The sequence below is a fragment of the Hibiscus syriacus genome, unplaced genomic scaffold, assembly GCF_006381635.1.
Source record: "Hibiscus syriacus cultivar Baekdansim isolate YM2019G1 unplaced genomic scaffold, ASM638163v2 tig00110621_pilon, whole genome shotgun sequence".
Classification (NCBI taxonomy): Eukaryota; Viridiplantae; Streptophyta; class Magnoliopsida; order Malvales; family Malvaceae; genus Hibiscus; species Hibiscus syriacus.
Genome location: NW_024062802.1, coordinates 1,442,248 through 1,457,694, shown reverse-complemented (window position 1 = coordinate 1,457,694; position 15,447 = coordinate 1,442,248). Strand labels below are relative to the sequence as shown.

General features: G+C 39.0%; 1 protein-coding gene, 1 long non-coding RNA gene and 1 pseudogene across 2 annotated transcripts; all 3 read left to right on the top strand.

The window, feature by feature from the left end:
* The first annotated feature begins 5,663 nt into the window (after positions 1–5,663).
* On the top strand, positions 5,664–6,892 carry LOC120136166. Its single transcript, XR_005517311.1, has 4 exons — positions 5,664–6,308; positions 6,377–6,447; positions 6,577–6,660; positions 6,786–6,892. It is a non-coding gene; the product is annotated as an uncharacterized LOC120136166 (long non-coding RNA).
* Positions 6,893–7,169: 277 nt separating this feature from the next.
* On the top strand, positions 7,170–10,341 carry LOC120136163. Its single transcript, XM_039152277.1, has 4 exons — positions 7,170–7,518; positions 7,596–8,829; positions 8,881–9,748; positions 9,856–10,341. The coding sequence occupies exons 2-3, from the start codon at positions 8,521–8,523 to the stop codon at positions 9,166–9,168; spliced, it is 597 nt and encodes a 198-aa protein (XP_039008208.1). The 5' UTR covers positions 7,170–7,518; positions 7,596–8,520; the 3' UTR covers positions 9,169–9,748; positions 9,856–10,341.
* On the top strand, positions 9,211–14,920 carry LOC120135890 (annotated as a pseudogene).
* The last annotated feature ends 527 nt before the right edge of the window (positions 14,921–15,447 follow it).

Genomic DNA, 15,447 nt, shown 5'->3' with positions numbered 1-15,447 from the left:
TATTGTGATTTCAGGCGAAGAAAAACAATGTTCTCATTTAACAGGGAGGATAGTGTTGAATCTGGTGAGAAGGCTGCTGTAAACAGTAATTATCAAGGGAATCATCCTGAGACATATTATGGGTCAGATTCACGGATGATTATGACGAAGGGTAGGAAACTTTCTGTTTTAGTTGTTTGCTATCAGCAGTCCATTAAGGATATAATATTCATGATTTGTTTTGCTTGTTATTACAGAAATGAATGGATCAAAAGGTGGACCGAGATATGTGGCATCATCTGATATTGATGTAACCAATGTTTTGGGGTCAGATAGGGAGATGGACGGTTCTGCAAATTACATGGATGAATTAAAATCTTTTGATTATCGACCAGTAGCTGATATGAAAATGGAAAAGGACTCTAACATGAAGGACAATAAATCATCCATGCAATTTGGAATGGGTAGTGGTCTCTCTGATGGGCCAGGCTCTCTATTTGGTTTTCATTTTCTGCAGCCTACTCTTGGCCATAACCAGAAAACTGTTGAGGGCAATAACGAGTCACATTCACTGGAAAGTATTACCCCTCCAGAGGAATTGAGTTTGTCCTATCTTGATCCTCAAGGGGTAGTTCAGGGACCATATCAGGGGATCGACATAATTTCATGGTTTGAGCAAGGTTATTTTGGTACATACTTACCTGTTCGATTGAAAAATGCTCCAGATGGATCGCCTTTCCAAGAACTTGGTGAAGTGATGCCTCACCTAAGGATGAATTCTGGTGCAGCCTCCTATGTTAGTGCAGTTACAAGAAAGCAGATACCCGATCATTTTGAAGCGAGCTTGAAAGAGAGTATATCTTCCGCTTCTGCTCCAGAGTTAAAGGGGTCTACCATTGGACATGAGCATCAGCAGTTTTTGTCTGCTTTTGAGACTTCTGGTACTAATTTTCAGTTAAGATGACCTTCTCAAAGTTATCATTCTGAGCATCAGTTTTCTGAATATGAGAAGCTCCATAAATTTGCTGCTGCTCATGCAGACGGTAAGTTTTATGGGTTGGACCTACTGTTGATTTTGTTATTGTGTTTGATACTGATTCCTGTTTTTCTCGTGTGATGCAGAAATTCTTTTTCATGTTATAAGCAAAGTATGGCAATATACTTCCTTCAGAGCATCAGATTCATCTTCAACAAGAGCAGTTTCAAGCGCAACAATTATCTAGGGCACTGAGCCAACAATTGGGAATGGAGGGGGGTAGACAACTTGCTAGTTCTTGGTCTGTAGATGAAGTTGGTCCGTTTGTCAGGAATCCTAGCATTCTTCCCTGGCTCAATCAGTGGGGTTGAATGATTCAGATCTTCACCAGAAGAGGCTTTCATCTTTTGAAGGGCAATTCAGCAATCTAAAAGGATCTTTCTTGCAGGAGCAATGGCAGCAATGGACTTTTGAGCCAAACCCTACAGCATTTACAAGGCCAGCTGTTTCTGCACGTGCTTCTGGGATGGAAGGCGACAATGTAAATTCTCTAGATCTATCTGACCATCTCTATATGCACTCTAACAACCAACTGGGTCCATTTTCTTCCTGTAACCACTCTCTTGGCCAAAAAATTTTGGGTGATGTGAACATCTCTCAAACAGATTTAATAGAGAGCTACCAGTCTAGGCAAATGGGCAACTAGAAAATAGTTGGCTGGAAAACAAATGCACCAATTAAGTCTTGAAGCAGATCTGCAAAGAAGGGAGTCTGAAATTGATTAAAGCACTTGGACATCAGCTGAAGCAATACATGAAAACTCTAAGAAAGCTTTAATGGACCTTTTTCAACAAAACTTGGTATTCAATCCATGCAGTCATCAGAAGTGAATTATCAACATTCTACTTCACCATCCGAGCAACAAGCTTTGAATTTACCTTTCAATCTTTTGACTGATCAGGAAGTTCATGTGAGCATCTCATTATCAGAAGGTCCTCAAAATTCTGGCTCATTTGCAGAACATTCATTGATTTTAGGCTCTGGAGATCTGTTTTTCTAGTATATGCAGGTTCTAGGTTGACGGAAAAATCTGTTTTGGAATTGGATAAAGAATTACTGGAAGTAGGGAGAAAAATGGATTGAAAGGCGTGATTTCTCGGATTGGTTCTGTGTCAGGGTCCGAGGACAATATATTTAGAGCAAGTCGATGCTACTTTGGACAGTGGTGATCTACAAAGTAGAACCCTATCCGGCTGGTCTCTTAGTACTGGTAATCTGTCAAAAAGAAATTTCATTAAATTTGTATGAACTAAATCTTGAAAGTGAAATGATGCAGGTGGCAATGGCAGGTTGTACAGTAATGATATTGGATTGAATAAATCAGTTGAAGATCCTTCTAATGATAGATGACATTCTTTTATTTGTAATGTCAGAGCTTTTGTTTTCTCGTGTTTTTTTAGCACAGCTATGACACGTCTCATAATGTTGATCTCTCTCTCCTATCGGCATTTGATAATTGTCATGAATGCACATCTTCGCATGTTCATTATCATTTTGGTTGTTTACAATGATTTAACTATTAAATGTGCTTGTGTTATTGGTAGGTTACTGTCTGTTATTCCGAAGGGGCGTGATAAAGTTTCACAGGTTTCATCGTCCCGGGATGTTTTTCCTGATCAACACGGTTCCTTCATGAAGCAGAAAAATCCTACAAGCCTTGCAACTCACGCAAAGAGGAGCATAGAAACCGAGGCATCTGTCAAAAAAGATGCAGTTATGAGAAGGACCTCATCTTTCAACGATGCTGCAGTGTCTGAGGCACCATCATTCATCGAGATTCTTAAGAAGCCGGCTCATCTCCACGGCACTGAGGCAGCAGCGTACGGTTCTGCTTTTGAGCCTTCATCTGATGCTGCTTCACAAGCTCCGCGAAGTGGTAAGAAAAAAGGCAAGAAGGGAAGACGGATCGATCCTGCCTTGCTTGGTTTCAAGGTTACGAGCAACCGAATTTTTATGGGTGAGATCCAAGGTCTTGACTAATTTTTCTTATCTACACGTACCGTGCCATGTACATTCCCTGTAATTTTTTGTTAGTTTTGTCTTAATTAATGTTCAGTTTGGGTTTTAACGTTTAAGATAGGGATAGACATGGGTCGGATTTTTGGTCCACTCGACCCGACTCGAGAACAATGACTCCTCCACCTGAAATCTGACCCACATAATATATACCCTCCATCCGACCTTATTTTTTAAAATAAAATCCAAACCCGACCTAAACCGACCCGAAATAATAAAAAATATTATTTTATTCAATGAAAACAATGATTTAATTGAAAAAAATATTATATATAGAGGGGTATTATTGTAATTATTCATAAATATATAAGGTAAAATTATATTTTTTTTCTGGGTCAGATTATATATTTTTCACTTTAAACCGGAATCTGACCCAACCCAATCTAATCAGGTTGAAATCCGTCGGATTCGGATCCCATTCCCATCTCTAATTTAAGGCAATGAGCAAATCAGACTTTTATAGTTGAATTTGATATTAGAATTGAACTTTTCGAGGTTGATCAAATAAGGTCTTTCTGTGTAGTTTTGCTTTACGAAAATAAAAATAAGGGTAAATTCTACTGTTAGTCACTAATGTTTAAGTTGTGTACTGATTTAGCGATTTTAATAGTGAGTTTTAAAACGTTTTAATTTTAACAATGTATTTTAGTTTGCTTTTTAATTAATATTGTGCTGTTAAATCATTAAAATTTGAATGATTGAACAGTTTAATTCTGATGTAGAAGTGAAATTTTAATTTTTATTTCATCTTATTATTATCTTTTTCATCAAAATTAATATTTTTTCATTTATTTTTAGTAGTTAAAATTTATCATTATTTAATGTTTTTGCGATTATCTTAGTCGTCAATAAACTTGTTTCATAATCTTTTATTATTTTATTGGTGTAGATTTTTGTAAAGTTTATTTGAAACTTACATAATTAAACACACAAAATTTATCATTTTTTGGGATTGTTTTGGATTTGAGAGGTTTATGTGTTTGTTCGATAACTTAATCGGCGAGAAATATTTTTTTTAGAATACGAACAATATATTTAGAAAATATTCTCATCGGATGATTGTCAAAAGAGATCAAAATATTATAACATCAAATTTTTAAATATATTTTTGTTAATTTTGAGTGACTTGTGTGAAAGATCGATTCATAGAGAAGAAGAATAAATGAAAAATGAACATTTTAATATTAATCTTATCATGTATGATAATTAATTATGTAAGCACGTCATTAATCATGTAAAAATACATTATCTTAATTGAAATAAAAAATTAATATTAAAATCTAAATACTTTAATTAATAATAAATCAATTAATAATTTAAAATTTATAATTAATAATGTAATCCATTTTAAAAGATCATTATTATTTATAAACTGATATGTTGGAAATCGAATAATGTGAAAGTCGAGTTGGGTGAGGATGGAACAGGAATGCTAATATCAATCTTCGATATTCCGTCTCAGATTTTAAAATTATAAGTATTAATTTACCTTTAAATACTTATAATAATAGAATATAGGTATTAATTTAAATACTTATAAATTGGACTCATTAGTAATATAATAATTAAGGATTTAAAATTCACGATAACTATTACATCCACAATTACTGTATTTAAATCCCAATATTATAAAATCAGTTAATTACAATTTATATTCATCATTTTATATTTATTTATTAAACGAAACGCACAAATTATATTTATTTACTTACTTACTCATTCTTCGTTCAAGTCTTATGGTCTCTCTCTTCGAAGGAAAAAATAAAAAATAAAAAGATTGTTCGGTATCAAAATCAGACCCAATCCTTGACTTATAGAAACCCTACCCATTCCTATCTCTCGTGCTCAGCATAATCATTATCTTCGAATCCTCGTTTCTCCCCTTATCTAGCCATCGGATCCCTCTCATCTCTCCCTGCTTCGCCGTTTCTCGCAACCTTAAACGCCGCCACTTGCCCGCTTCGATCTCCGCCTTTCAGGTTCTGTCAGCTTTCATTTTCCCCCGATGGATGACGGAAAATTCGATCTGCCCGATGATCTCCTATCTTCCAAAATCGGCTCTGACCACTTCTCCAAAGGTGTTAGTACATTTCTATTTATTGTTGTTTCCGTCCCATATTTATACTCAAACTTTTAACTTTTTTGGATTCCGATTAAAATTTAATATGCTCGTTTGTCTGAAATTTATTATTTTCTTGACCAGATCACCACATCGGAGAGCAGCATGCCTTTGTCCCCTCAATGGCTTTACTCTAAAGTTGCTGATGCTAAGATGTTACCTGCTGGAGCGACTGGGGTATGTACTTTTTTTCTCTCTCTTTATCATCGTCTTTTAGGGTAATGATGAAATTTATTATATTTGTTGGTTTCTAGTTTCATCTACTCTTGTATAGTGAAGTATGGGTGAATAGTTTATCCGATTGCATAAAAATAGTATAATATTCATTGTTAATGCTCATCTGAAGATACAATTTACTTATAGCTTGTGGATATTTTTTCATTTTGATTTGTATTGTTTGTGGTGTTTGGCTCAAAGGCACCTGGAGCCTCGGGTGATCCCAATCTGAAAGATAGCTGGCGTTTAGATGGTTCTCAGGATAAGAAAGAATGGAGGAGGTCTGTACCGTTGAAAGCAGTCGTCACTGGCGTGAAGAGGAGAGAGAGAAACAAGGTTACTTGGCCGGAGAGATCGCAAAAAAAGAAACCGGCGTCCTGATATTACAGGTGCAGGGCAAGATGTTAGTAGTCGTGGTTCAGGGCTGAATCTCGAAGAGAAAATAAGTGGTCTTCAAGATGGGGTCTTGAAGAAAAAGATAAGGATTCTCAAATGAGAAGAGGACAGATGCTAAGAAGGAAGATGCCCCTCTGAGAAAAAAAGCTCTTGCTAGTGGGGGGCGCTTAGCTTCTGAGCGTGAGAATGATTCTCGTGATAAATGGAGGCCACGTCATCGTTTGGAAGTTTATGCAGGCGGATCCTCTTACCGCAGTGCTCCAGGATTCAGCTTGGGGAGGGGACGGGTGGAGAAATCGAATGTGGGTTTTACAGTAGGACGAGGGAAGCCACTGTCTGTTTCTGTTGTTGGTGCTCTTCTTGGGGATAAAAACAAGACCTTCAATGCATATTGCTACCCAAGAGGAAACTCCTTGACATTTACCGCATGCAAAAGACTGCTCCAAATTTTTAACCCCACCTGATGAGATTGATTATTCATCGACAATGACACACGAAGAAATTATTGAGCCTTTGGCATTTGTTCCTCCTGATGCAGAGGCAGGGGTATGACACATTTCTTTATAGAACACAAATCTGGCCATTGTCTCAATTTGCTTGCATTATTCTTGCAGGCTGTACTTGGTGATATATGAAAGGAAAAACTACAAGCAGTGACGAGATCTGCAACTCATTTAGGACACAAGTAGGGATCAAATGAATGCATTCTGCTAGAGATTCATTTATGTTTGAACTTACCTAGTAAATGATTAGATACATTTAAGAAGCTAAGTTATGTTCCTATCCTAATCCAGGTCTTATGGATGTGATTCAGGTGAAGAAAAACAATGTTTCTCAGTTAACAGGGAGGATAGTGTTGAATCTGGTGAGAAGGCTTCTGTAAACAATAATTATCAAGGTGAGACATTTGTTTGTCGGACTTGCAGATGATTATGATTAAGGGAGGAAACTTTCCGTTTTATTGTTTGCCTTCAGTAGTCAATTTAAGGATAATATTCAGATTTGTTTTGCTTGTTATTACAGAAATGAATAGTTCAAAGAGGTGGACAAAAATATGTGACACCATCTGATATTTATGAAACCAATGCTTTGGGGTCACATAGGGAGATCGATGGTTCTGCAATTACATGGATGGAAAGGACTCCAACGTGAAGGACAAGAATCATCCATACAATTTGGAGTGGGTAGTGGTCTTCCTGATGACTCAAACTCTCTATTTGGTTTTCAGTCACCGCAGCCTACTCTTGCTGTAACCAGATAAATGTTGAGGGCAATAATGAATCACATTCACTGGAAAGTATTACCCTCTAGAGGAATTGAGTTTGTGCTATCTTGATCCTCAAGGGGTAGTTCAGGGACCATATCTGGGGATCGACATAATTTCATGGTTGAGCAAGGTTATTTGGTACAGACTTGCCTGTTCGATTGGCAAATGCTCCTGATGGATTGCCTTTCCAAGAACTTGGTGAGTTGATGCCTCACTTAAGGATGAATTCTGGTTCAGCCTCCGGTGTTAGTGCAGTTACAAGAATGCAGATACCTGATCATTTTCAAGGGAGCTTGGAAGAGACTATCTTCCGCTTCTGCTCCAAACTTAAAGGGGTCTGCCATTGGACGTGAGCATCAGCAGTTTTTGTCTGCTTTTGAGACTTCTGGTACTAATTTCAGTTAAGAGGGCCTTCTCGAAGTTATCATTCCGAGCTTCAGTTTTCTGAAGATCAAAAGCTCCATAAATTTGCTGCTGCTCATGCAGATGGTAAGTTTAATAGGTTGGACCTACTGTTGATTTTGTTAGTGTTAGATAATGATTCCTGTTTTTCTCGTGTGATGCAGAAATTCTTTTTCCTGGAAGGCCTGGAAGTGCTGGTGCTGAGCCTTTGAAAGTTTCTGGTGAAATTCAAGATCCTTTTAGTAGCAATCCTGCAAGCCATCTGCCTATTTCAAATGAATTTTCAAAAACCAATGTGCCTTCTCATCGTGGTGACGAGTTACCTCCAGATGCTCGGTCTGATGATTACAGAAGAAATTCTGTGTTTAATCCTAACATTCATCTAGGCAGCCCCTTATCTCACAGTGAACAAGAACACAACGGTTTTGGACCTGGTACATCACTTAATGTCACAAAAGTTGCCCGGTGAATCACATCAACTGGATTTGGTGCGAACAAATCCATAGTTTCAATCTGATGCAAAGCAATAATCTCAATCATCAGCAGTCATTCCATCTTTCAGTTCAGCATATGGAACATCTTTTGGAACTTCAATTTGAACAGCAGCGGCAGTTGGAACTTCAGCAACAGCAGCGGCAGTTGGAACTTCAGCAACAACAGCGGAAGTTGGAGCTTCAGCGACGGCAGCAGCAGCAGTTGGAGCTTCAGCGGCGGCAGCAGCAGCAGTTGAGCTTCAGCGGCAGCAGTTGCTGCTGGAACGTATGCGGGAGCAGCAGCAGCATAACCATCAAATTCAATTGTTGCAGCAATTGCAACAGCAACATCTAGCAGCAGCCATCTCAAGCTCAGGAGTTGCTACTTGATCAATTGCTGCAGCATCAGGTTTCTGATCCTGTTGATGGCCAGCACATATTTGATGTTGCTAGAGAGAACCTGCTTGATCAGGTTCAGTTAAAAAGACATCTTCTGAGTGAGTTGCAGCAGAATTCTCATGCTTCAAGGTATTTGGATCCATCACTGGAGCCGATTATCCAAGCAAAGATAAACCAGAGTGCAATCCAAGGGCAGCAGGCTGATATTTTGGATTTCATGTTACAAGCGAAGTATGGCAATATGCTTCCTTCAGAGCATCAGCTTCGTCTTCAACATGAGCAGTTTCAAGCTGAGCAATTATCTAGGGCACTGAATCAACAATTAACTATGGAGGGGGATAGACAACATGCTGGTTCTTGGTCTGTAGATGAAGTTGATCAGTTTATCAGGAATCCTAGCATTCATCCCCAGGCTCAAACAGCGGGGTTGAATGGTTCAGATCTTCACCAAAAGAGGTTTTCATCTTCTGAAGAGCAGTTCAGCAATCTTAAAATGAATCGTGCTTTGCAGGAGCAACAGCAGCGAGGGGCTTTTGACCCCAGTGCTACAGTCGTGCTTTGCAGGAGCAACAGCAGCGGGGCTTTTGACCCCAGTGCTACAGCATTTGCCAGTTCGACTCTTTCTGCACCTTCTCCTGGGATGAAAGTTGACAATGTAAATTCTCTAGATCTATCTGGACATCTCTATATGCACTCTAACAACCAACTAGGTCCATTTTCTTCTGGTAATCACTCTCTTGACAGACAAGTTTCGAGTGATGTGTACGCTTCTCATCCAGATTTAATAGAGAGCTACCATTCTAGGCAAAATGGTCTGCTAGAGAATAGTTTGGGCGGAAAAACAAATGCAACAATCAAGACTTGAAGCAGATCTGCAAAGAAGGGAGTCTGAAGTTGATTCAAAAACATGACACCAGCTGGAGGGATTCATGAAAACTCTAAGAAAGCTTTAATGGACCTTCACCAAAAACTTGGTATTCAATCTGCACAGTCATCAGAAGTAGATTATCAATATTCTACGTCGTCGCCGAATCTACCTTTAATCATTTCACAGAGCAGGAAGTTCACGGTTCATTTTCAGAAGGCCCTCGAAGTTCTGTCTCATTTGCAGAAGAACAGTCGTTTATGTTGGACTATGGAGATCCATTTTGTAGTAGTTATGCAGGTCCTAGGTTGATGGCAAAATCCACTGTGGACAAGAATAGTTGAAATGGAGGGTACGGATAAGAGAAGTGGATTGAAAGACATGATTTCTAGAGTGGTTCCGTGTCAGGGTCTGAGGACTTGGAGCAAGTAGAGGCATCTTTGAACTATGGCGATCTACAAGGTCGAACCCATGTCCGGCATGGTTCTTTAGTGATAAAGCTTCACAGGTTTCATCATCCCAGAGACTTTCTCCGAACAAAGCACAGTGCTTATGAAACAGAAAAGCCTTGCAACTTCTGGTATATCTTTTTTTATTTATAGAAAAGACTGAACCATAAAATAAATACATGTTTTTCCTTGTATATATATTGATTACAAAATCATGTGTTTGATTTGATATGTGCAGAAGTAAGACAGGAAGGCATGTCGATGTATGCAGGTGCAAAGGGGAACACAAAATCTCAGGCATCAGGCAATGATGCGGGTATGAGAAGGACCTCGTCTTCCAATGATGCTGCAGTGTCTGAGGCATCGTCATTCATAGATATTCTCAAGACCGGCTCATCTTCACGGAACCGAAGCAGCAGGGTACGGCTCTGCTTTTGAGCCGTCATCCGATGCTCCTGCTTCGCAAGTTCCCCGATCTGGCAAGAAAAAAGGGAAGAAGGGAAAACAGATCGATCCGGCCTTGCTCGGTTTCAAGGTTACAAGCAATCGCATATTGATGGGTGAGATCCATCGCCCTGACGATTAATTTTTCTCATGTGCTTGTACCAGATCATGCCGTACATCCATGTAAAAAAAACCATTTCTTTTTCCTTTAGATAAAATTCACTTTTGTACAGAGTATATTTGAGTTGCATAGTTAATTTATTGATTTTCCCCCCTTAAAAATAATAATAAAGTTTTTTTTTGGTTTTTAAGAAAGAGTTAATACCATGTTCCTTATCCTATATTCCTTATCCTATAATCCTTTCATGTCATAATATTAATAGGAAAAATACATAAATGGTTCTTGAAATGTTAAAGTGCTTGTGTTTGGTCACTGAACTTTTAAAATTTGTTATATAAGCAGTAAATATTTATTTCATTATAACTATGATTACTGCCGTCAGCTTTGTATAGAACAAGACAACATAAATGATAGTCGAAGGTGTGGAAATCAACCAATAAATTATCATTATAAAACCAATGTTATAAATCGTTAACAGTATTATTGATTTTGTGATTCAAAGTACTCATCGGCCCGTTGCCGTTGGGGAAGGAGACTGGGAAAGCGCTCAAACAAAACCGGAATGACGGAATCGAAGGTTTTGAAAGTTGAAACTCTCTTCAGCATCTTCAGTTTTTTAATTTTATTTTATTGCTCAATAAACAAGATTATAGGCTAAATCAGGTAGAGTTTCGGAAAAAGAAAGAAATTAATAAAACCAATTTGAGTGTTCGTGTTGGAACCAATCCATTTCATTCCTAATAACTGCTTTTTGAATTTCTTCCAAATACACAAACAAAACAATAACATCAAATCAATTAGAGATAGAAAATGAAAACGAGGATATGTAGAATACAATCTCTTCGAATTCAAAGCCCTCTTCCGATGGATCCAAATTCTGCCTCGGCTCCTCCAAAACATCTTTTTCCGGTTAGATTTTATTGAATTTGAAATATTTTTGTTTTATGTGATTTATTATATTTTTTAGTTCAGTCACTGGGTTCGTGAAACTATCTATTTTTTTTCCATACAAAAAAGAAAAAAAAGAAACCTACTGGGACGTGTTATTGGTAATGATTATTGTAACAGTTATGACTTCAACATAGATCATACAATATGGATTGTATACTTACTTGACACTGTCACTTTTGCAGCTTTCGTGGGTCTCTCCAGAAACTTAATATTAGCATACCAGAGCTTGGGAGTGGTGTATGGAGACCTTAGCACATCACCTCTTTACGTGTACTCGAGCACTTTCATTGGGAAGTTACAGAATCATCAGAACGAAGACGCCATACTCGGAACATTATCCTTGATCTTTTGGACCTTTACATTGATACCCCTTTGTAAATATGTGTTCATCTTGCTGCCTGTTGTTGATAACGGTGAAGGTGAGGTGAATCAATGAAATTTCATAATGCAGTCATATACTCCCTTTGGCTAATCATTTGCAAGCTGATAGAAACGACTTCTTTTCAGGTGGCACTTTTGCTCTTTTACTCTCTGCTTTGTAGGCACGCCAAGTTTAGCGTGCTCCCCAATCAATGCAGCCCATGAAGAAATCTCGGCCTATAAATACGGGCCGTCGACACAGCCAAATGTCTCCTTCTGAAAGCGCTTTCTATAGAAGAGTAAAACGGCGAGGACGGACTTCTTATCGTGGTACTCTTCGGTTCTTCTATGATCATTGGTGATGGTGCGCTCACTGCAGCAATATCACGTAGATGTTAATAAATCATATTCATCATATCAGTTAAATCTCCCATCTGTTGTTGCTATGGTTAAGGAGATTAAATGTTCTTAACATTTGTAGTTCTATCATCAATGCCTGGACTACTAAATTCTGGAAAGAAACTATCTAAAGGTAAATTGGCTCTCTAATTTTTGTTCTTTTTTATCTTCAGTTTCTGGTTTCTGTCGGAGTTGATAGTTTTTGCTTTATTTTGAACCTAGTACTCCTCTTGCTTGATTGTGTCATATTGGTTAGCCTATTCACTCTGCAGCATATTGGCACGCACCGGGTATCGTTTATGTTTGCGCCAATTATACTATTGTGGCTGATATCAATCTTTTGTGTTGGATTGTACAAAATAATATATTGGAATCCACATATTCATAAAGCAATTTCTCCGTTTTATATCATCAAGTTCTTTAAAGGGACAGGTAAATGTCTGGATTTCTCTTGGAGGGATCCTTCTATCGATAACCGGTAGGTTGGATATCGATATGATTCTGTATACTGCATGACTTTCATTTCAATTGCCTTTTCAATAATGCTTGCTGATTTCAATGTATCGATCATGTGCACATTTTCGGTCTCACCACGTACCGAATATATGTATGCAGACCTTGGTCATTTCACTGCCATATCAATTAGGGTGAGTGTGTGTATTTCATTCTTGAAGCTATGAACTTGTGTTTTGAATGATGTATAGCAAACTGATAATATACTGGTTGTGCAGCTTGCATATTTATTTTGCAATATACCCCTCTTTGGTTGTACAATACATGGGTCAGGCTGCGTTCTTGTCGAGAAACCTCAATGCGATTCCCAACAGTTTCTTCGCATCTGCTCCGAGTTAATGCAATCTGAGATCAACTCTATAGCTTCTAAACATTGTTTCAACATTTAGGCTAGCGTAAATTCTTAGTTTTTTCATTGCAGAACCCATTGTGTGGCCTATCTATGTATTTTCCACCCTTGCAGCTGTTGTTGGAAGCCAGTCTATCATAACTGCAACTTTCTCTATAATCAAACAATGCCATGCCCTTGGATGCTTTCCTCGAGTCAAAATCGTTCACACCTCGAAGAGCATATGGCCAGATCTACATCCCGGAAATAAACTGGATACTCTTGTTCCTTTCTATTCGATCACTATTGGATTTCACGATCAACTTTAATCAGAAATGCTTATGGTAATTCATTCTCTCATAAACGCTTCCTTGGTGATGATGGTCCCTTACTACTTTGCATCAACTGTCCTGTCTCTGTCTTTGGTGACGATGTTTGGTTTCGATTTTCAGGACTCACAAACGTTACATTGATGTTCATCACGACATTTCTGATGTCACTTGTGATAGCCTTCGTTTGGCAGAAAAGCATTTGGCTTGCTGTAATGTTCTTTCCGTTCTTCGGGTTTATCGAAGGGGTCTACTTGGCGGCTGTGATGATGAAAGTGCAACAAGGAGGATGGGTGCCCCTCGTGCTGTCGTTCATCTTCATGATGGTCATGTACATTTGGCATTACGGGACGGGTAAGTACGACTTCGACATGCACAACAAAGTATCATTGAAATGGTTGCTCGGCTTAGGTCCTAACCTCGGCATTGTCCTGGTGCCCGGTGTAGGCCTCATATACTCCGAATTGGTAACGGGAGTCCCTGCAATCTTCTCCCATTTTGTCACAAACCTGCCTGCGTTCCATAAGGTGTTGGTTTTGTGTGTAAAATCAGTTCCGGTCCCATTCGTACAATCACACGCACGCTTCCCATTTTGTCACAACCGCCTGCGTTCCATAAGGTGTTGGTTTTGTGTGTAAAATCAGTTCCGGTCCCATTCGTACAATCACACGCACGCTTCATCACGGTCGGGTTTGCCCCAGGCGGGCCGTGGCAAGGTTTTCGGGGGCCTGTGTGAATTTTTATAAAGGGCCTCTATTTTCTAGATATATTCGATCCTGTGACCCCTATTTTTATACTTCTTAATGACAAAGAGCAGCATGCAGGAACATCCATGTCAGAGCACCATCTCCGACACCACGTTTCGAAGCTGAGAAAACAACGCCCGATGCCTCACAAAACGTTAACACTGCTTCATTTTCTAGCTTCGGGGCCCCTATTTTTTTGGGGCCCTGCGTCGTCGCGCAATTTGCGCCGACTCAGCCACGGCCCTGGCCCCAGGCCATATCGAATGTATCGATGTATCCTGAGGTACGGGTACAAAGATATCCAACGAGACAACGGTGATTTCGAGATCCAGCTCATACAAAGATTAGCAGAGTTCATCAAGTTGGAAGCCGAACACCCTCAGTACCATGATGGGAGGATGGTTGTTACAAGTTCCACCAGCATCCAATCGGGCTCCAGTATAATCATCACCGAGGAAGGCGATATCAGTGATAGTAGCCAGGGATTTAAATAGCGTTCACGATCACGTTTTCGATCGCGTCGCGTTTATCACGGTTGCGACCATAACAGATATCATTGTGGTCATTTTTTGAAACAAAGAAAAAATTGTGATTGGAATCACAGTTGGAATAACGCTTATAGCTATCCGTGATCGGCACAATCTACCGTTACCCGTTAAATTGTGGGTGCCACATATTGCTATTGGTGTGAATCCATTATCTACCGCAAAAATCATGAAAACCGGTTTCGGACGACGATGCTACCTCAATATCATGGCTGTTATCACGGTTTCGGTCCTCAATTTGAAACCCTGGTTAGTAGCTCCTTTCAAAGCGGCCAATCCTCAATCCTACCGAGATTGCAGTCCGTTTACGACAAAGAGAATATGCCGTTTAGGCGGTGACAAGTGAGATTTCAAGTACCGGAAAAGCTGAAAATGGACCCTGATATCCGAGAAGAGCTGTTGGATTTGATCGAGGCACAGAAAGCAGGGTTTGCATATATAGTGGGACATTCCTGTGTGAGGGCAAGGAGAAGTTCATCGTTCTTAAAAAAGTTGGCGATCAATGTGGCGTATGCGTTTCTCCGGACCAACTGCTTGGGGCCTGCGGTGGAACTGAAGTTGGAATGATATATCATGTGTAGTTCGTTAGTCATAGGAGAAGAATATATGGCTACATGTTGAGCGAGTTAATTATTTTAAAACTTAATCATTTAATCGTAATGTTTAAGTTGGAAGATCTTAAATATTAACAACAATTGCATAAAACATGGACGTATTACGTAAAATATATATCATATTTAGCGTGACTATTAAAACATTATTAAATAACGTAAAACAGGAGAGTTTATCCGCATCGGAAGACATGAAAAAAACTCCTACGAGGATGGAAGACATGAAAAGCCTCCAAGTGTTCGATTGTGATTGATGAGTTTTATATTTTCTAGTTATTCTGTATTAAACCCAGAAGCCATGGGAGGAAATAGCCCAGGGAAGTTGACTGGTCGGTTTTGGAGCCACCGTGATTGAAAATGAGCTGAACTGACAACTAATCACAATACAACTGGAAAGGCTTAGCCTTTAGCCTGCTACCTATCTTTTGATATTAGCGTTTATCAAGCTGTATCAACTCTCTCTCTCTCTGTAGTGGGGTTAGT

Coding starts and splice junctions, on each gene's coding strand:
- LOC120136163 (XM_039152277.1), top strand. CDS start 8,521: ATGTTACAAGCGAAGTATGGCAATATGCTTCCTTCAGAGCATCAGCTT. Junction 8,830..8,880: donor TGCAGGAGCAACAGCAGCGA/GGGGCTTTTGAC, acceptor AGCAACAGCAGC/GGGGCTTTTGACCCCAGTGC.